Raw genomic sequence first — 21,806 nt, 5'->3', positions numbered from 1 at the left:
ACTGAGTGTTGGAAACATGCCTCAGTATCCTGTAAGCCTTCAAACACAGGGTGGTTTTGAATGGCTTTTGTCTTGTAAAGGAGCACTTCAAAGCATCAGCAGGTGACCATTTGTCTCAAAGGGCACTTTGTGTTTTCCCTCCATTTCTTCACTGACAGTGTGTCCCACTGCATTCAGACTGTATGTTTCCAGATTTATTAATTAAAACACTGATTCAAAGAAAACACAACAACCAGCATATAAATATGTGTTAAAACTGTAGTGCATTTATTAGAAAATTTCAACACACACAAACACACAAAAATATGAACAACAACGAGAAGGGGAATATTAAAAAGAGCAGAATGTAGCATTCACACTGAAATGATTTTTGGTTAAAGATATTCACATTTCTTACACAATGGATGCCAGTGCAAAATCTGAGTACATTCAATCCACTCACTGACTCCCGATCAGCAGAACCTGAACAATTTCCTCCATCCACAGTCACAAAGAAACTTCAAACGTTTAAGCAGGCTGAGCTTTTTAGAGTTTGTGGCAGCGTGTTTGTGCTTGATTGCAGCAAATACAGCACAGTCAAACACATCTTTGAGGTTGTGCTGGGTCAGAGCTGAACACTCCACATAGTCGTGAGCTCTGATCCTGTGTGCCAACCTTCTGGCCCCACTGAAGGGCACTGGTTTGGTGCTCCGCTGGTCCAGGTGAATGAGGATGTCCACATTGTGCCGAAGGTCTGACTGTGTCCCAACCAGAATGATGGGAGAGGTCGTGTTGCCAGCACGGATCTGTGGGATCCATTTGGAGGTGATGTTGTCAAAGGAGACAGGGTTGACCACACTGAAGCAGAGGATGAAAACGTCCACGTGGGCATAGCACAGAGAGCGAAGATGGCCAAACTCCTCCTGTCAGAGCAAACATAAAGACAGATGAGGATAAAAGGACTAACTAAAGTCATCATCATGTGGTGTGTAAGATCTACCTGTCCTGCAGTATCTATCAGCTTGATTCGAGTTGGGATTCCATTCACATGAACCAAACCTGGAAGTCAAGTAGAAATAAGTTTTATTGCTGGGTCAAACAGCCATTAACCTTTAAAGAAGAATCTTAACTCACCAGTGAAAACATCAAAAGCTGTTTGTCTGTACTCGCTGTTGTATCCATTGAAGATGTAGCTGATAATCATGCTTGTCTTTCCCACAGCTCCATCACCAACCAGCATGCAGCTCAGCTCTTCCCTCAGTCTGTTTGCTTTGTCATGTCTCTGACAGGCCTGTGCCATCTTTTCTTAGATTATGACTCCATTATCCAGGCAGATTGCAAGAGTGCAGCATTACTGTAAAAGATGTCTTCTACCCCACGGGGTCGTTGGTGTCAGTAAAGGCGAGAGGACACCTCCGTTTGAAAGAACAAAGGCGGCCAATCAGATGAGAGATGTCCCATCACTGTCTGTTTCCGTTTGATGCATATTAACATAGTCACTCCCACCAAGACGTGCCCGACCACTGGAAAAGATCAGCTGATTGATGATGGTGATAAACTTTATGCAAGTTATAAAGTGTTAGCTAGACCCCAGCACGCAGCTCTACACCAGGCATGATACATTTAAACAATAAAATCCATACTCAGGAAATATATATATATATATATAATATGTCTATGTCGTCGTAGATAATTAGAAAATGTCATTCCCAGTGATCTTCTAGCGCCTGCGCCTCACAACGTGACGTTCAATTTTCCAAGTAATTGTATGTAATTTCACTATCGGCCCATAGAGGGAGGTGTTGCTCCAGAATAGGCTTTTACATGCTGGCGTCCACTTTTGTGCTCCATCCAGACGCTGCTTTTCAGTTTCTTCCTGTGCGTTTCGTCTTCCAAGTTGCTGTGACAGCATGTGGTACAACTTCACGAGTAATTCACGGTTAATCAGACACATAGAGAACTTTTATATTTAGGTGATGATGTACAGTGGCTTCTGTGTTTTTGATACATTTCATTGATCAGCTGTGGTATCACAGAAATGTTTAGTTCTCCCAGCTTTGTGCACCACCTTGTCGTATTGTTCAATCTATAAATTCAGTTTTCTGAAAGGACTCAAAGGCAGCTTCATTCTCCCATGTAAAAGGGCAAAGGGCACAGCTGAGGGGGCATTGTTAGACTGTCACCAGCTGCAATTTATAGCCGAAACTTCATGTCCCATGTTTCATCCTGTCATTTTCAGGGTGACAGAGTTCATAAATACACAAAAATATACTATACTTTATTTACAGAAAATAAATCCTCACAGTTTCACTATTATGAACACTGCAAAACCACAACTGCTGCTAATGATTATATTAATAATTAATAACTCACACTTAAATACGGTGTAAAAGAAGCTGTTTGATATTGTTATGCCCAAAATTTCAACATGCATTTTATTTGTGTTTGCAAATGGAATCACCAAATGATGTTCTGACTGGTTGCAATGGACTTATATTCTCCACACAACAGCAAAAGACATCAAAATACCAATAATGATGAAAATACCACAGTTATAACATTTACGACTTTCTGAAGATAGTTCGATTGGTTAGATTAGATGTGCAGGTGATGATGCTTAGGATCACACAACTGTTCTTGTATCTGGCCTCTGACTTTATGAAGCAGGCCAACATGGTCATAACAGTAAGATGTATGTTACAATAATAATAATTTCACACCCTGTGAGAGCTCAGAGCTGTAGTGCAGAAAAGTAGTAAACTTCATAAGATGTGGTTTTACAGATTGGGAAATGTTTGTGGGTGAAAATTCAGCTTTAAACAAAGTGTTGTTCCTTATCTGTTTGAGCCTGCAGGAAACTCTGTGAGCATTGTGTTGTAAGGTCTCTGCTTCCTGTTTGCCGTTGTTTCTCACTCACTCGTTCTCTTCTCTCTTTCTCTCCCCCTTTTTCCTACCACCTGCAGTGTGAGTGATAGAGTTTATTCCCCATGGTAGGAGGGCAACATCTGGTCATCCCCCCACCGTCAGACACATGTCATGTTGCCAGCTCGGGTCCCATGCTACACCTCTGGCAGCTGTGAGTCACAATGCTGTTCCTTAATCCAAGGTAAATGTCAAACACAGGAAACCGTTTTTTAAATATCTCCATTTCCAAAGATTCTTTTTCCTGTGACAGCCACTTTTATCATCTCAAATCAGTGAGCTGCTCTTCAGTGCTACAAATGCAAATACAGGCACTGTGCGACTGCATCCGACTGTTTGCAAGGTTTGCATGTACCTTAATTTGTGCAGCAGATGTCAGCAGCACACTGAAGACTTATGCAGTCGCTCAGTGTCTAGAGACAGTCGAATGGGATGCATATCTGATGCTGTAAACATGCTTTGTGCGTGCATTCTCACGCTCTCTCTTTTTGCATGACTAGACATGCAGAAATGTATTCTGACATAGATTTATAGAGGTAATCTGCTTAGTAAGGGTCTCAGTGTGTGCAGCTTAGGGACAGCCCCCCACTATAAGCCTGGCATAGTTCAAAATTCATCTTGTTGACTGCGAGATAGTGAATTTAAGCAAATGTATACTGTAAATTGAACTCAAATAACTCAGAAACCTCTCATTTCTCCATGTTGTATTTCTCTGGCTGTTAAAAGCTAAACACAGTAACTGACTCAAGTTCCTGTCACATATCAGATCTGACAACAATAGAGCTATCTGGCAAATAGGTGTTAAAAGATTATTCTCCCCCCCACCCCCTAAGCCAGAGATAAGCATGTCATGCTGTAGATAGGCTACAAAACAAGTGGCTGACACAGACATGAAGTGATAAACAAGCCATTTGCATAACATTTCCTGCATAATGTCTCTTTAAGTAGATACTGCCAAGGCTCTTAAGTGGTGAGGATTAGAGCTGGGTGGTTGCTTCCATCACACTGAGACCTCACACAATGGAAACCCTTTGGTCCTTAGGTGTGACTTTGGGGTCACGAATGGAACACTCGTCACTTTCTGTACATGTATCTACCATAATCTCTGTGACATTGTTTGCAGTCTGATGTCAAAGGTCCTGACATGCTTGCTTGAATTTGACACAAAACACAGATGGTGGCGGATTCATTTGTTTTGGGTTCATTGATAACTTGTACTTTTTGATAACCTTATTCTGACGCACCACATTTTGCCTGTTCATTCATTAAATATATAATAGTCCATGTTAAAATAAAATTAATTTTAAACGCTAGTAGGACAATTACAAAACATGCTATCAGAACAAAAACAACAGATAAAGTACAGTCATACTTCAAGTCTGTTGTAATAGTAGTAAAGCCTAACATTGTGCTAAGACGCTCACAGATAAAACTGTCTGGCAATCTATCAGGTATAACATTTACCATCTTGATTTAGCATATTAGCACTCTAATATTAATTCACTAGCACGATGAAACAGTGGATGCTGAAGGCAGTGTCATTGGTTTTTCAAGAATTTAGTCAAAAATGAAGATAATATTTCACCATATATAGTAAGTATTAAGTATAAGTTATACAAGTTTGACCTGATGATGGCACTAGATAACTCATTACATTTTATCCCGAGGGGACCATGGACAAGTGTACTAAATTTAATCAAAATTAATTGTGGTGCTACATGAAAAGTCTGGGGCTCATATGAGTCATTCTGAGGACCATCAAATCATAGCAATCCATCCAGCTGTTTTTTAACTGAATTAGTTTGGGGCTAAAACTGTGCAAATTTGTCAGTTTTTGCTCCACTAGACATTCACACCATGTATCTCTCCAGTTTATTAGGAACAGGATACAGCTCCCTTCCCAGGTCAACTCGAATTCTAGCACCTTATGGTCACTGCACCAAGTGATTCATGGGAATTCAGACCTCTGTGGACCTACCTCCTAGCTGACCCCCGTTGTTCACATTCTTGACTTGTAGCCAGTTATTGCAGGAAAGCATAAACTACGTCTGTGAATACATTGTGCAAATCAGGATATGCACGCTTTGCCTTTTTTTTTTTTTTTTTTTTTGTGGATGAGTGCATTTTCAGTTAATCTGAATTAATATTATAACCAGCATTATATCATTTGGTTCTGAACCAGCTTAGGGTAAGTCAGTATGTCCCCATTTTTAAGTAAAGCCTAAGTGTTTTGAGGCTTTTGTTGACCAGCTAGCATCCCTGTCAATTTAGTTACTCCTGCTCCATTAAACCCTGGCAGGGATTCAGGAACAGCGGACTAATCCCACTCTACCCTCCAGAGAGCATCACAGGGTGTCTGTCCTCTGTGCCTCGTGGAATATACAGTAGTCCTGCTACAAAACAGAAACACAAGTATCCTTCAGCTGATCTGCTTAATGACTGTAATCACAGGAATGTACCTGTAAATGAATAAACCGAATGATTTAACATATATTTAAAGGCCATGAAAATTTATATTCTTAATCAGCTTCTCACTATATGCAGTGAGATTATTAACTGGCTGCTTGCAGTTGCTTCATATTTCCCCTACAGACATATGAGATTGGTGTCAATCTTTTCAGCCAGAAAAATATTTCTCTAAACATCAAAGCTCACCTTGAACAAGAATTCTAGTTTCACGTCAACAAACTCTTCATAAGTATCTGAGTAGCAGACATAACGTCAATATAAAGGGCTGTCTCTTCACATGTCCCCGATGACAAGTCTGTACAAGTGTGGAATGTTGATTGAGTGCTATTATTATACTGTTAAATTTGCGTCAAAGGAAAATTTGTTGTCTTCTTCTGATTCATGATGACACATTTCGCTGTCTGAAACAATGAAGAGAAGCGTCATGATTTAAATGGGAAACTGCTGCAGGAAAAATACAAGAAGTTATGAGAAGTACTTTAGAAGCTATGCCAAGTCATGATTTCACATACAAATACAGATTCACATCAATGCCTCAACTTCTCAATGTTTGATCTGGTGCATCACAGGGAACTGATAACAATATCATAAGGGGTCTCACCCTTTGGCCTTTGAAGCATCTGTGTTTTCTTCTTATTTTAGTTTTAATTGGCTCTACATCAATCCACACAACAGCATGTGTTCTTGCATGAGCTCGATTAGAATCTATTTAAACAGGAAACTCTGCAGCAATTGGCTGATTAACATGAGAACATGATCTTTTCAAAGGGATAAAAATTTCCAAGCAAACACAAAGCATCATTATTTGCCATTACACACTTTGAAAACATTTGACTCAGACTGAAAATTAAACACTTGAAAAAAATTTTTTTTTGTGTGTGCAGCTTGTTTATGCTGGTCAGCACATCCTCACGTTTAGTGTCACAAGACTGTTAATTTATTGGTAACAAAACTGACTTTTGTCTAAATGTGCAAGATAAGTGCCTTTTCATTGCAGATGCTTCAGTATTTAGATTTCTCCGAAATTTCCCCAAGAAAGGAAGTCGCAGAGGGCCAAAGATGTTAGTGGTTTCAGGACTCAAGACTCAAACTAAAGAACAAATGAAGTGAGAACAACATAAACTCGCTTGTTTAATGTCATGTTGCAGCACAAGGCCTCTGAGAGTCTCACAATGACTCTGCAGCTGCTCGATTGTGTGGTCACACTGTAAAATGGCATTGATATTGAACCTCTGCAAGTGTGTGGGAAACAGAGCTGCCTTTCCTGTTCTTTGAGAGAAAACACTCCAAAGAAAAATGGCAGGAAATCTCCAGGGCCTTTTGATTCAGGCTAAGAAACTGAGTCAGAGTACCTGAGAATGTAGAGACCTCATAATGTCAGGGCCGTCCTTAAAGGCAAATCTGAAAGTCCAGCAGGCTTTGGTAAGAAAAGTGCAACATGTTATGTTATTAAAATCCCTGCAGAGTTGGATAATTTTATAATTAAATAACTAATTAATTAAATAAAGGAATTCTGATTCTGATACAATACACCAAGATGGATAGTAGAAGTAAAAAGAACATTGATATAGCGTGTAGTCTATCATAAAGCATGATGCCAGTCATATGTTGCCTCCGGAGGTAGTTTTATTACAGAGTGCAAATTTCTCTAAACATATCAGAGTTTAACCTCAAAGCTGTGTTTTCAGTTCAAGTACGGCTTGTATCTGCCAACAGGGGGCGCTGGAGCCTCATCCCTCATTTGTCTTACACCAACACAGTCACACAGTCCTTAACTTACCAAGAAGCACATCCAATTTCCCCTATTTTTCCCCCCAAAGATTATGTCAATCGTCAAGGAAACTTAGTTTTCTTGGATAATCTGCCAATTGTAGCTAACAGCTTTTGAGGCATACATGGAATTTATACCTTTAAATGCATTTTCAATTAAATAATCAGAGTTAAATAAAGAAGGATTTACACCACCCCACCACACCTCTTGACGCCCTGCTTCTTCCCTTGCTGTCACTGACTACATTTGGCAGCTGTCTAAGTCTCAGATCAGCTCTGGTGTGGCCCTTTGGTGGGGAATGTTGTCTCATTTATTTTTGGCATGCGACATCTATAAAGAAAGGTGGCATCGTTCAAGTGATAAAAGCACATGTAACAGAAACCTCGGCTAAGTTGCCCAATCAGTCTGTGGCACAGACTGCTATGCAAACACTGGGTGTTGTTTGTACCAAAACAGACACCTTCTCTGCACAGTGTGATTACTACACACTGCACTGACACCCTCAGTGTCTCTAAACATTATTCCCTCCTCCAAATGTGACTGTTCTGGGATATGTTTTACTGTTTTGTCAAGGAAGAAATGTAAACTGACTCATGGAAGAGATAAAGGACGTCAAAATGTTAGTAGATGGAAAAAAAACAGGCGCCATCCTCAGCTGTAAGTGCTGGTTTGCCAAATGTCACTGTGGCACCGCACTTGGCAGTGAATGTCTGTGAAAAAAGACCCAACAGTCCCACTCGATTGTTCTGCCTTCGCAAGGTTGGACGCACAAGAGGTTTATTTGGCTTCAGAATGCAGCTGCCGATATGCATGCTGCTAAAGTGAAGCGGGTCTACAGTGAACAACACGCTCAGACCTTTGCACCTGCACATGCTCGTGCTGAGCCATCTGCAGAAGTGAAAGAGGTTTGCATTGCTTAACTGAGTTGGACTCAGATGTTTCCTGCCATTCCTGCCAAGCAGACCAGGAAGCATGTGCACACCCGGCTACCTCTCTTCCCATACCATTGTTAGCTCAGATATGCTTTTCATAAAATGTTTACTCTGGTCTCATGCCTCAAACACAGTAAAACTGAAACAGAAATATAAACCCCTCAGAGAATTTCCAGCTCTGTGGCTTTGTTGTGGCAAAACCTGTATGTTATTATTTCACTGACACGTCAGGATCCCAGAAAGCTAATAAAGGAACGGTTTGACATTTTAGGAAATACACTTATTTGCAAACTTTCTGCAGATGGGTTGTTTAGTGGTAATCAGCAAATATTAGCATGCTGACTAAGACGGCAAACACGGTCAACATTATTCCAGCAAAACATCAGCAATGTAGCAATGAGCATGTTAGCCTGCTAATGTAACCACACAGTACAACAACAACAACAATGTGTAGAATTTCAAAATACTTGCAGTGTTTAACTCACAACAGTTTAAAAGTTTGGCCACAGATGATCTCACAGCACCATTTTCCCTCAGGGCCTTACACCCCTTGTCCAGACGCTGGCAGCTGTGATGTGTTTGAGTGTAAAAGAGATTATCAAAATCAAATTAAGAGCAGCAAAAGTGCCATTCCTCAGGGAGAGCGCAGGCTAATGAAGCAGGAGGCAGCTCTCTGGCTGTAGCTTTAATTTTGTCAAGCCTGTTTCAGTCCTCAGTCCTGCACCAAACAGATTGGATTAAAAGATCCCGTGGGTGTGAGTCATGTTCTGTTTGGATGAGAAGAAACAATCTTTACATCAACCACTGGCGATGATGAATGGATTAAAGAATGGTGTTTATCATTGCTCAGTGATGGATGAGTCTGAGCTGTGTTCTGTCTCTCCTGCGTCATGAAGATGAGCAGCAGTTCACAAGCACAAGCACAAACCTGATTCAGTTCTTTGATCTGCGAATTTAGAGCGAAATTCTATATTTAGAATATACAACATATGGAACAAAAGATTCATTTACTTTTTGCTGATTGATAATGAGTTGAAATATGGCCTGTGGTTTACTGCCAAATCATTAGCCATTGTGCCTCTTTAATGGATGGTCTTCCTCTTGTGGTGAAGTGTCCTCTGTGACCACACAGCACTCAAGTCCACTGGCAGGAGCCGAGCGAGGGGTGAACTGACCTCCCAGTATGAGAGGGTTAGGGCTCTAAAGCCAAAGGACTCCATTAGTGGCCCAATCACTTTCTCTTTAACACACGTCCAGGGCAACCTTCAGCGCTGTACTGACCGAGCAAAGGTCAAGGGTCAAGGTTCGGACTGGGTGCACATTAACATGCAAGTGGAAGCTCCAAGATTGGATCAGTAGGAATAATGTTTTTGGGGACAAACTCACATCTTTGGGACATGACGTCAGTCTCCATTTTGTGTGTATTCCTCATCGTCAGGGTGTGTTCTCTTCAGAAGATAATCAGAAGATCTGTTCCTGGACAGCATGTGACCTCAGGAAGGGTAACAATATTGATTAGGATCCCAAAGTGCATGGTGAGCGCTGCGCATTCACATATGTGTATGGTAAATTTGAATTTTATGTTTACATAATAGGCTAAATATGAAATTTTTTGTGGCTTCATAATATAGTTACTGCAGATATACGAACAATAGTAAAAGGTAGACATATGGACACATTTTGCATCTCTTTGTGGGCAAGCATCCTCTCATGTGGTGATTTCAGATTCCCTCTGCATGTCTCCAAGGAGCCTTAACAGTGTGGTAAGGAGCGTTTATTGATTTACTTCTCTTTATAGTTCTGTCTCTAATGAGAAGTGCCAGAGTGAATTATAAATCATAAAGCTCTAATGCACCATTATTTCAAACAGCTAACTAAATTCTTATTTCAGCCTTCACATTACACACATTATAAAGGAGCGGCAAATGTATTTTGACACCTGTATTTTTTACGTGGTATTGTTATGGATGGAGATGAGCTTTGGTATTGTTACTATGAAATTGCAAAATGTTTGTTATTCTGTAAAAAGGAACAACTACAAAATAGAACGCAGGGTGTATTCTTGGTGGCAGGGAGTACACCAAGCTCCCTGAGTCATCAGATGCTTTTGTTGAGCACTTGCTCGTTTTGCGTGCAACAACTTACCATGTCGTAAAGCAAGAAGCCTCAGACGTTTCTGTTGTTGACTCATTGTTTTCTGTGTGCATGTCATTAGTTTAATTGTCAGCAAGCCAAACAGGTCTTTCGTGTGACAGAAGCAACAGTGCTTTAGTGAGGTCATAGAAGGTTTATCATCTGTGTTTTAGAACTGCATGTCCTCTTTTCCTGATGCTTTCTGTCTGCCTGTCTGTCTCTCAGGGTGCTGTAATATTAGAAAAACAAATATGGTCTAGACCTGCTTTGCATGAAAAGTGACCAAAAGTAACTTTATGTTGTGGTTTGGCACTATAGAAATAAAACTGAATCAACTTATACTGTTGTCTTCTTGTGATTTGCTCGTATCAGGGGACATTCTGTCCAGCTCTTTCTACATTATGTGTTCTATACATGTGAGCTTTTGGTCAACTGTGTGCTTCTGTGATCAGTCTCACAAACCTTTGACCTAGTTTTGAGATGAATTCTGGGAAAGTAGGTTTGTGTTCCACAGAAATGTGCAGCTTGAAATGTGAGCTCATCAGTCCATGAATAGAACTACTTTTTTTTATGAAGTGTAGCACGTGTGTATGTTATGGAACGTTATGGAAAAGCTCAGACAGGGGAGGATCTGTGCCCCCTCTTTCCAGGTAAGGCCCTAAATACTCTGACTATACTGTAAGTACAGGCAGTCATGTATGGTGAGAGGTTTCCATCAGTTTGTTTGCATTTCTATGGATTTCACCGTGATATACTTGTTTTGTTTGGGAACTTTGGGATCTAAAATAGAAGTCAAGTCTTTTGATTCCAGGAATGCTTGGCTGAACAACAGGAATTTTAAAAGATGGCCCTACCACTATGCCTGGCAGAGTTTAATGGGTTCAAAACACTGGCATGAGGAAAGAAAATGTTTTCATAGCCCGCTGGTTGTAATGTGTGTAAAGAACTGCAAAGAACAGTTTTGAGGTCCACAAAACATCTCACTGTATGCATTCATTTGCCCATTCAATTTGCAATACACTGTTAATGCACGAAAGATGTCTAAGAGCTGCTGGGCCTGTGCAGTAAACAGCTCCCCTGAGGAAAAGTCAGCATTTCCTGTCAGCCAGAGACGACAGCTTTACATTCCTCGGCCACGTGATGTGGAAGCATGAGGCAAACATAAATGTATACAGGAGGCCTGTTCAGTCTCAGGCATGTGAGACAAGGAAAACATCCAATCATGAACAACATTTACTTCATACAGATTTTCAGCTTTTTTTTTTTTTTTATTAAAATACATTTTAAAATGAACACAGTATACAACAGCTTATGAGACCCTTTACAACAAAGGTGTAAGACATTATGTATTTCCAAAGAAAAGTCATCTCTTAAAGTTAATTCTCAAGGCATTACATGCTTGTGGAATTTGTACACATACAGTGTAAAGCATGTTTAACCTACATATTTTACATTCTCCGTCTGTGAGGTTATGTTACAACCTAAAAATAGTTAGCCACCAAAAATGCCACCAGTGACAGTTTCCTTAAACTCAAATCAGGTATTTCATCTAGCACCAAATACCCTTAAACACTTCCCTTTCACCCAGCATAATAACATAAATTTCAGGATGTGGACTGCATTATGTAGACTTTCATGAAGCTCCCAGCAGTAGGGATTTTTAGTTTGTGGTTTTGATCTCTCCAGAGTCATGGAAAGTGTCCAGAACAGCCGCCTCAATAGAGAAGAGGTGCTCATCCTCTGCCTCAGGACAGTAGAGCCTCATGAACTCCGCAAGGCGCACCAGGTATTCAATATTATGTCCTGTGCTGCCCCGGCAGGCGGCAATCTGGGCGGCAATCTCCTTGTCTGAGGCTGGGCCGAGGTAGATGGGGTTGTCAGAAGTGGCAATGTATACAAGGGCTGACAGAGGAGCCTGACCTTTCTCCTGGGGGAAGAACTCCACCATCTCTGTTACGTAACCCCCCAACACAACCTCTCTCATGTGCAGGTACTGGAGGGACTCTTCAATCTGGGAGTCGGTCACCTCATAGGCCACTCCCCATGTGCATGCCTGCAGAGAAAACAAGCAGAGGGGGGACACAGTCAGCATAGTTTGATTGAATGTTAATCCTAGAACTGGTACAGCATGTAATGGTTATAAATGTCAAGCACACATAAAAACATGTCAAGTATACGACACTGTGCTTCCCGCATGCCAAATTTTCATTTCAAGTAATGCAATGTATGTTTCAACATCACAGCTGGAAAGAGGAGTGGCTTGACCTTATTGACCTGACTGTGTCCCAGTATCTTGTTTTTTTAACTTTATATAAATGTTTCATGAGTTAATTTTATATAAAAATAAATAAATAAATAAATCACTGCAGTAGTAGTATACATGTTGTGTCCAACTGGTGAATCATCACTGGGTGGACTCTTACCTCCTGATCCTCCACTAGTGTGACCACTCTGCCTGGCTGTGGGGAGCAAAGACACACAGAGAGAACATCTCAGCATCTCACATGACAGCAACGAGCAGTTTTACGTTTCACAGGCGTAAATAACAAACAAACAAACAAACAAAAAAATGAACAACTAAAATCCTAAATCCATCAGGGCATATTTGAACCACTTGGAGAGCAACACTATATGATATAAAGTGAATGTGGTAGAGGCAAATGTTGCTACAAATCTCACCTTTTCCTTGTCCCCTCGATAAAAATCATCTCCATGCCAGAAGCGTCTTTTGTATCCCGTTATGTGGCCGATTTTGCTCCTCTTGTAACTAAAATCGGGTTTCCACACCAAAGAGCCATATCCAAATATCCACAGGCTGCCCTTGTCCTTGATTATTTCCTGAGGCTTCATTGTAATCACTCGATAAATAAATTCGATACCAGATCGTTTATGTCAACAAGTAGCTCCTCTCCTGTGACTTGTTGCTCTGTTCATTCCAACAGGCTACACCTACTGTCATTGTAATAAAGTGCTGAAGGAAGAAATCATTTTTCAAGTCTTAATAAAGTCCTATAATGACTAATAGTATGACTAACGCTATCAAAGATACTGTTTGGATGTGTGGATACTGTCCGTTTCTCTGTACAAACACGTGTATTTGTTGTTCAGAGCACGTCAGAGCCAGGCAGCATCGACCAATTATATCAGAGATGGGCGGGACTAACTAAAGGATAAACCAATCAGGATAATTTTAGTGGTAACTCTTTACAGCAGCTTTGACCAGGGAACTTAGGGAAAACACAAGATTCTCGGGACAACGGAGACAAACAGTATGTTCCGGTCAGAACCGATAGACTATACAAAGCATTCAGTGAATGTGGCTTGACTGAACTGAAAGTCTGGAGAAAAAAGATATCTGTCATCTCCTTCTTTCTTTCTTTCACAGAACTCTCCGTTTATATACACATCTGACATGGAAATGTTTTGAATATTTCTTTCCAAAACATTTTTGATTTTTCACTACATTGTTACCAGCAATTAATTCCTCTTTTGAAAATGTGGGAATATCTCTTGCGATGCTTAAGATTCAAACAGTCAGTGACAGCCCAGCAGGTAATCACGTTACCTATAAATAGCCGGGACTGTTATATCCGTGCTCCCTTAAGCTCATTAAAGTGTCTGCACTCTGCTCAAATCTGTCGAGCACATTGCTGTGCTCACACAGAATGATGACTTATGAATGACTATATGAGATCATTTGTCCTCTGCCTGTCACTTACTGTGCATTTTATTTGATAAGCTGAGTGGATGAGATACGTGGAACAAACTCTTTTCCTCCAACTTCACATCAAGCTTACTGCCCCCAAGTGGTAGTAGAATACATTGCTCCATTCATGAGATTTGAGTTCTGGTGAAGAAAATACAAAACTCCCGATGTTTAAAGTGTCAGTGCAGTGGCGGATTAAACTGACTGAAGGGCAGGGGGCAAAAAAAATAAAAGAGCACCACCATGCAATCACTCCCTCACCCAAGTGCTATTTGTTGTTGTCTGTTGGTTTGTTATGGTCCTCCACCTCATTGGTTGTGGGGTCCCTGTTATCTGTGCCCACACTGCCGTAGTCAAAGGGCGTATGCAGATTTTTATGTGCAAACATATGCCAAGTTCTGTTGAGTCCCTCTCATCTGCCTCCCTCCCCTTTCAGTTCACAGTCAGATCTGCTGGAGAAAACTTATCATCAGAGAACACATCCAGTCTGTTTGTTTCTATAGGTTTTCTGGTAAGTCACGTAAGCAGTTAAATACTGTAGAGGGAAACCACAAGAATTCTTTATTTTCACATACAGATGTTTTTTTTAAATATATATCTTTTTACTTGAGTAATTCCTTACATCGCTGCCAATTACAATACTGTCCACTGAATGATTGCTAGCACACTGATTTCACATCACACTGACACAGATGTCATAGACATAAACATGGAATCAATAGAAATGCTACCAGGTTGAATATATGACTCTATCTATAGACAATGAAGCCACTTCCACACCAGCTGACACAAATAAAGTCTCTAGATGATTCCACAATTTAAATTAGGTTCTCTATTTGACCACATGTACACTCAACCACTGAAGAGCAACAAACAAACAGTGTACCCGATATGTATTCATTCTTTCTTTTTATAACAAAAATAATAAAACACCAATGACACTTTAAAAATAAATTCACCTTTTCTGGGCGTCAACTTAAAAACAGTTCATACTTCTAATCTCAACATATAAATATACAGTATATACAAAATAATCTTATAAAACATAGAAAGAGAAGGATCAGTGCTTCATATTCTTAAATTACTAATGAAATACTAATCTTACAAAATAACATTATTGGTTCAGTAATTTCCTTTGAAGGCGTCCTTGGTATGATAGTCACTTCATGTATTTCTTTGTCTTTATTTAAGGGTGATCTTGCATAAGGTAAAACAAGGCCTTGTCATAAGTTTCCCTGCATGGAGCTACACCATATTGCATCTTTTGATCTTTCATGCTAACCTCCATTTTGCTGTGCAAAGGAATCAAGATAAGGCGGGGCACAATGTTTTTCTTAAACACATATATAAGGCTTTGTGATCTAGGCTGCATACATTCTTCATAAAAAAGGATTTACAAAACTGATATCCCTAAATATCCTTCAAAAATGAACCGTTTTCAGTAGTTTTTGTCCACTTTTGATTTAGCACAATGCTGATTTTTTTCTTTGCATAGCGCACTGCAGGCCACAAAAAATGGAAAAGGCTGGCTCCTTCCACAGACTTGCTGGCAGTAAGTTGATTTGCTGATTGCTGATTGCTGATTACTGCGATAAGGTGGAGAGGAGTGCATCGAGATTGTCCTCTTCTTCTAATCAGCACGCAGGCACAAACACCTTGGCCTGAAGCCCTTGGATGAACTTGAACGAAGCGGACAAGGATTTGTGTCGAAAAACATCCATCCATGGTGCATCGATGAATCAGATTTGCTCATTATTTCCAGCAGTCTTTTCAGTCTTTACATTCTAACAAAGATTAGTAGCTTTAGTTCTGTTGAATTCGAAGAGCACACCAGCTCCATCCAGTTATCAAGTTTTCAAGAGCAGCATCTTGCATTTAAATAAATCCCAGTCTCTCCACACTTGTAAACAGTCCACAAGAAACCCAATGTTGACAGTGAATAACATCTTCTGTTTGTTATACCTGAAAAGGAAAATAGAAAATCTCAATCACTACTGCAGCAGTAAAGAATCAATCTGAAATACCAGAAATGAAAATGTTATTTCTGGTTAATAATAAAAGGTCACAGGCAAATAATCTCATTATGAAAAGGCTTACCTCAGTTGCAATGATGCATTCATTTTTCTCTTCTGCTATTACAAAGACAGACTGGTACACTGAATCTCTGGAAGAACATATTGTTGATATTCTACACTCCGGCCTTTCTCTGTAGAGCGAAGAAACATCGGGTCAGTTACTGAGCACCAAAATTGTCAATGACCGGACTTTTGTGTTGCTGTTCTCACCTGCCACACTACACAGAGGCAAAAACAGTAACAAAACTGCTCATTTAACCTTTTTTCAGGTGCACTTACCTGTACATTCTAGTTAGATGCTTTTTTTCTTCTATTGTCTTTTCACAGTTTTCATCTTTGTCCAAAAGAAAAAGTTCATCCTTGTACCCCGTGGAGGTTTTATAGTCCAGGTGGTAGTGGTTGATGTGTTTGTGATTAGTCTTTTCCCTGGGAGAGTCCACCTCCAAATCGATCTTTTTATTGTTGTTCTTGAGTTCTAAAGTAGAGATGAGGTTCTCCTTCTGAAAGTCACCCTTGGAGAGGTTATTCATGGTCTCTGAGTCCTGCGCCTCGCTTCTCTGCTTCCTGACATGACGTATTACTACCACTACCATGCAGAAAAGCACCAGAACAGCCACCAGGCCTACTCCCAAGCTGATGGCTGCCAAGCTCAACTTGTCATTGGACTCCCAGCCTATGTTGGGGCTGGGGGTGTTGGGTGAAGGCACATCAATGGACTGGCACTGGGGGCCACTGTAATATTCAGGGCAAATGCAGGTAGGCTGGCCTTTTGCTCCAGTGGTGCAGGTCCCGCCGTTCAGACAGGGACGAGAGGCACAGCGGTCTGTTGGCTTGTCACAGTGGCGGCCTGTGTACCCTGGGGGGCATGTGCAGGTGTAGTCGTTGATGCGGTCTATGCAGGTGGAGCCATTTGCACAGGGGTTCCTGGCACACTCGTTGATGTTGATCTCACAGCGCAGGCCCATGAAGCCGGAGCGACAGCTGCACAGTCTGAGGTTACCGTGGATCACACAGTGTCCACCTATGCAAAAGAGAAGAGCATTTTAGAAGCCTTCTTTGTTTTCCAGAAAGGGAAGGATTATTTTCAATATAGAGATAATGATGTGTTACCATTGGTGCACTGCAGTGAGGTACATTTATCCACTTTCTTCTCACAGTTGAGTCCAGTATAGCCTGCTGGACACTCGCACACGTAACTACGCCCGTTGTCCCTCTCTCTGCACTTGCCTCCGTGAAAGCAGGGTGTATCTGCGCAGGTCAGCATCCTGTGTTCACAGTGGGTCCCTTCAAACCCCTGTGGGCACACACACCTATAGCCATTCTCAGAGTCCTGCGGGGGAAAAGATATAAAGCTTATCAAAAAGCTCCCTGTCAGATGTTTTGTTTTATCATATCCTGTTCACGACTGCCCCAGCGAACCCCATTATCCTCAGTTTGAATCCTATTTACAGTCCACACTCTGTGAACTGGGTCATCTACTGACTTGACAATCGATAGCATCCTCCTGGACTAGCAGATAGACTGAGGCAAAAACAAAAACAGGAAAGCCTGTGTTGTGGGAAAGGAGAGAGAGAGACTTCCGGACTCACCAGGCAGTGGCCTCCATTGCGACAGGGCTGGCTGTCACACTCCCTGACCTCCAAGTCACAGTTAACCCCGGTGAAGCCTGGCAGACAGGTGCAGGTGTAGCTGCCCTGCCCTGTGTTCAAACATGTGGCCCCGTTGGCGCAGGGTTTGTTGTGGGTGCAGTAGTTCAGATCTGTAAACAAATGGGTAGAAATGTCACTTTATCTAAAGTGCTAACATTACATTCAGCTTGCTTGCAGTGTAGAGACAGAAACAGTTACACACCTTGGTCACAAAAGATGCCTCCCCAGCCTTCCTTGCAGATGCACTGCCACTGCTCTTCACAGGTACCATGTTTACAGGATGGATGGAGTTCACACACATCACAAAAGAGTCCCTTCCAGCCCTTTCTGCATCTGTTCACACGTAATACAGTAAAACAAGGCTGTTAGCTCACACTGTAAACTTCTTGTCCACCATGTCACGAAAGAAATACATCTTTAAGTCAAATACAGTGTTCCCTTTCTGTTGCATAATTAGGTGCTCGTTTATTTAATGGTTTATCTGCTCTTGTTGAAGGTATTATTTCTGTGGTAATTCTAAATCAATGTGTTTTGGCAGTCAGTGGCTCTCCTGGTGTCAGTGAACAGAAATGAACATTTAATTAGACAATCGTGAACAGACAATAAAGACAAAAGTAAATGAAAACTCACGTGCACTCTCCAGGTAATGTGCAGTTTCCATTCCTTTCATTACACCCCTCTAGACAGATTGCTGTAAAAGAAAAACAAATAAAAGAAAGGGGATATTTAAAACTCGAGTTTTCTAATTCTGCATTTAAAGCAAGTTGTTAATGCGGCTTTTATCGCCTTTAAATTATTTTCTTCCCACAATAAAACTAACTTGATTCTTTCAATGGAAAACGTCATTGTTTGACGCTGATTTTGCATGGTTTTAGTGTTAAACGGCTGGTAAGTGCGGAGCAGATGCTTGTTCTCAGAAAAGCAGGACAGCTGCCCCATTGTTGTCGGTGGGCAGTTCGAGCCCCGTTTGCAGCTGCTGCCCTACACCGCTTCAACAATAGAGCCCGCAATTTAGTGGCGCGTGGCGGGCGATAATGCCGCGATTAACCCCGGCGCGCGCTGCCGGGCGACCACCGCCCTGGATTAAAGCCGCACGCGCCCAGAGAGAAAGTGCACTAAGTGGGCTCTGCGTCGTCAGATTTCACCTCAATAGCTCATCTTACAGATTGTGTTTGGCTTCGTCACATCCGAAAACACATTTGTGTGACGAATAATAGAACACGTAGACGTTAAAGCTCCAAAATAAAAGTCATTGTTTAATCTAAAACGAACGATTTATGTCACTTTACAGGGTGTTAAACTCAAGGTAAAAAAAAAAAATAGTTACAAATTAGATCTACTTCGCGGAAGAATACAACAAATGGTAACTGTTAGACCAGAAATGGTTCAAAAAGCCTTTGTTCCTTTATACATGTGTCTTTAAGATACACAATGTTTAACTAATTTTTTATGTTCTGTAAATTAGGTCACGGCCTGTTGTTTGTCCATCTCGTCAGAAAACCTGCCTGGTGACCTTTAACCACAAACAAAGAAAAGTGCCCAGATTGTGTCTTTACTCTTGCTTACGTTCTTGGCAGTATTCTCCCTTCCATCCCGGTAGACAGGCTATTTGCCCGTCAGGCTTGCAGGTGTAGTGTCCAAAATGGTCGTCTCTCGGAGTGCATTTTTTGGAACAAGTGTCCCCGTAGTAATTGTCATTGCAGATGAACCGGTATGAGTACCTTAGCTCCGTCTGCGTCCCGCTCGGCACATTTTGGGACCACTCATGCCCTATTCCCAACTGTCTTTGGATGGTAAAAGAGCTAATCAAGAAATCAGGGTTGGTGGTGTCTGTGAAGAACAAAAGATCAGATTAGTTTAAAGTGGGAATATTTTGTAAGCATCAGTTCACAACTTTATGGCACGGATGATAAATGCAACAATTACTCCTTTAGTGATTTGTGTGACAAAACACAATCCGTATAAATTTCCTCTTCCCTTCACATGTGACCATTATTCCTCTCTTATGAAGGACCTAACAAAAAAGGTGTAAAATCCAGGAAGGGGCTGTCATGGGATTTTTGGCAAGGCTCCGTGTTCTCACTTAAGCCTGTACACTTTCCCATGCATGCCAAAAATAAAACAAAGGAAGTGCAATTGTCTTGGAGAGATTTGATTCTAAGGAATTGTCGTGTGACTCATAAGGCATCCTAACAAACACGGACCCGTGACGCTGAAAATGCCTACATGCATCTGCCAGCACTCTGAGTGAGAGTTACTGATGAACAGTTTGACAGGTACTAAATCAGGTGTGCTACACATTGGATGTCTCCCCCTAGTGGCGGACAAGCAGCACAGGTCTCCTCACCTCCAGGTAGATCCGCCGAGGGAGAATACCAGGCTTCGATAACCAAGGAGAAAGCGCCCTGTGGAGACAAATGTGGAAATGAACGTCATCGTAAAGACGGAAATTTCCAAATGGCACATTTACTGAGCTGTCTTTAGTTTTATTTCACTAAAAGGGGCTTCTAGATTCCACTTTAATTCGCTAGAAATGATCGCAAGCTGAAAATGAATGAGAACGAACGCTCTCGCGCTCTGTTCTTTCTTTACGTACGGCGTGGATCACATAGGGACTCAACGAACCATTTCACAATCTGATCTACAATGTTTGGCATGCCTATGACAGTAAAAACATACTTGGAATTTAAAATACGCATGGTATCGATAATTAATTAATAACCATGAAAGCAGACTATACAATGATTAAGTTTTTAATAATTTTCCCAAGACTATATTCTCAAAGGCAAATTTTGTCACTGAGAGAAGCGTTTTTAAAAAATATCCCTTTAATTCATTAGAAAATCATATGAAAATCACAGCGAATGTGATAAGAACATTTCTTGCTCGATTTCAGCAAACAAGTGAGTGTGGAACCACGAGTCCGCACGGCAGAACAGGTGATCTTACCGGCCAGGTGAAGTTGAGCGGTAGACGCAGCCTGGCGTCCTGCGGGATGCTGAACGAGTCGGTGCCCAGAACAGGTGTGGTGGCTTTGCCAAATATACAGTCTCCAGGAGACACCACCGCCTGGAAGTTCTTCAAACAAACCCTGAAATAAGTCCTGCAGCCAGTCATGCTGCAGCTTCGCCCATTTGCCAGCAAACCTTTAGTGTTCTGAAAGTGATGGAGCTCTATCTCGAATACACCTGATCCCAGAACCTAAAAGGATACAAAAAGTGAGCACAACAGAAATAATGCAACGATTTCCCTACAATAATTGTGTGTTTGTAAATATATAAATTAAAAAAAAAAACGTGCTACCTGAGTGAATATTGTCATAACTATTGCGAGGATAGAGGTGAACCAAACGGCCATCCTTTAGAGTTTGATGTGCGTATCCTTAAAAAATCAGTTTGTCCTCCAACAAAATGCTTCTATTCCAAGTGGTGATGGCGAAAGCGGAGTGAAGACAAATAAAGTGATCAGAATAAATATAATCCTTCTTCCAAATCCTGTAGGGCAAGATCCAGCTCCACAATCCGTATCCTGAAGAAGTTGGAAAAGACCGAGTTATCCAGTGCTAGAGGTTAGACTAATATCAGTAACGTCAATATCCACAAATGAGTCTGTCTGCGGTCTTTCTGTTGCCCATCCATCGTGCCGGTCAGATGTTGTTTGTGTTTGCTGAGCTGATGCGAGGCTCGTGTTGCCAACAGTGATGCGGGCATGTGGCGGAGCATCAGCGCATAGTGACTCCCAGTGAAGGATGTTTGACGTCCCTCCCAGTTTATATACCACAGTGTAGTGCCATTGCAGACACTACCAGTCAGTATAGACACCGCCCACTCTCCTCTCCACCTTCTTTTTTTTTTTTTTGCTTGGAATATCACCATCAGTCATTATAATTTTGGAGGTTGGCGCAGAAAAAAAAACGCCCTTTTCAGCGATTTGCATGCAGATTGTTTACCTCTTTCACCAAAACACAGGATGTTGCTGAAACAAATTCAGGTAGTGATATTGTAAAACATTAACGTCGACAGGATCAGTGAATTCACTGCTGGCTACCAGAGACTCAGTAAGCTAAAGGAAAATAAGTCATTTTTCTCCATGGATCACTGACCGTGCGTCTTTACGCGCCCCGAGCGCCTCTTAACGCGTGTGACCTCAGCCTTCTCTCTTGTTTCTTGT

General features: G+C 41.3%; 3 protein-coding genes across 3 annotated transcripts; all 3 read right to left on the bottom strand.

Annotated features, from left to right (window-relative positions):
- Positions 1–205: 205 nt before the first annotated feature.
- LOC124071943 (rho-related GTP-binding protein RhoV-like) lies at positions 206–2,346 on the bottom strand. The gene is made up of 3 exons (XM_046413022.1): positions 1,114–2,346; positions 980–1,038; positions 206–902 (listed from the first exon to the last, which is right to left on the bottom strand). The coding sequence occupies exons 1-3, from the start codon at positions 1,277–1,279 to the stop codon at positions 453–455; spliced, it is 675 nt and encodes a 224-aa protein (XP_046268978.1). The 5' UTR covers positions 1,280–2,346; the 3' UTR covers positions 206–452.
- A 9,093-nt stretch (positions 2,347–11,439) lies between these two features.
- On the bottom strand, positions 11,440–13,306 carry LOC124072149 (glutathione-specific gamma-glutamylcyclotransferase 1-like). Its single transcript, XM_046413342.1, has 3 exons — positions 12,886–13,306; positions 12,630–12,665; positions 11,440–12,259 (listed from the first exon to the last, which is right to left on the bottom strand). The coding sequence occupies exons 1-3, from the start codon at positions 13,054–13,056 to the stop codon at positions 11,867–11,869; spliced, it is 600 nt and encodes a 199-aa protein (XP_046269298.1). The 5' UTR covers positions 13,057–13,306; the 3' UTR covers positions 11,440–11,866.
- A 1,142-nt stretch (positions 13,307–14,448) lies between these two features.
- On the bottom strand, positions 14,449–21,370 carry LOC124072148 (delta-like protein 4). The gene is made up of 11 exons (XM_046413341.1): positions 20,940–21,370; positions 20,586–20,837; positions 19,984–20,041; positions 19,203–19,466; positions 18,267–18,327; positions 17,839–17,969; positions 17,577–17,746; positions 17,098–17,317; positions 16,267–17,008; positions 16,010–16,118; positions 14,449–15,874 (listed from the first exon to the last, which is right to left on the bottom strand). The coding sequence occupies exons 1-11, from the start codon at positions 20,991–20,993 to the stop codon at positions 15,869–15,871; spliced, it is 2,067 nt and encodes a 688-aa protein (XP_046269297.1). The 5' UTR covers positions 20,994–21,370; the 3' UTR covers positions 14,449–15,868.
- Between the last annotated feature and the right edge of the window lie 436 nt (positions 21,371–21,806).

Source organism: Scatophagus argus, chromosome 15, assembly GCF_020382885.2.
Source record: "Scatophagus argus isolate fScaArg1 chromosome 15, fScaArg1.pri, whole genome shotgun sequence".
In the NCBI taxonomy this organism is placed as follows: Eukaryota; Metazoa; Chordata; class Actinopteri; family Scatophagidae; genus Scatophagus; species Scatophagus argus.
Note: the sequence above shows the minus strand (reverse complement) of the source record. Positions and strands in the feature narration are given on the sequence as shown.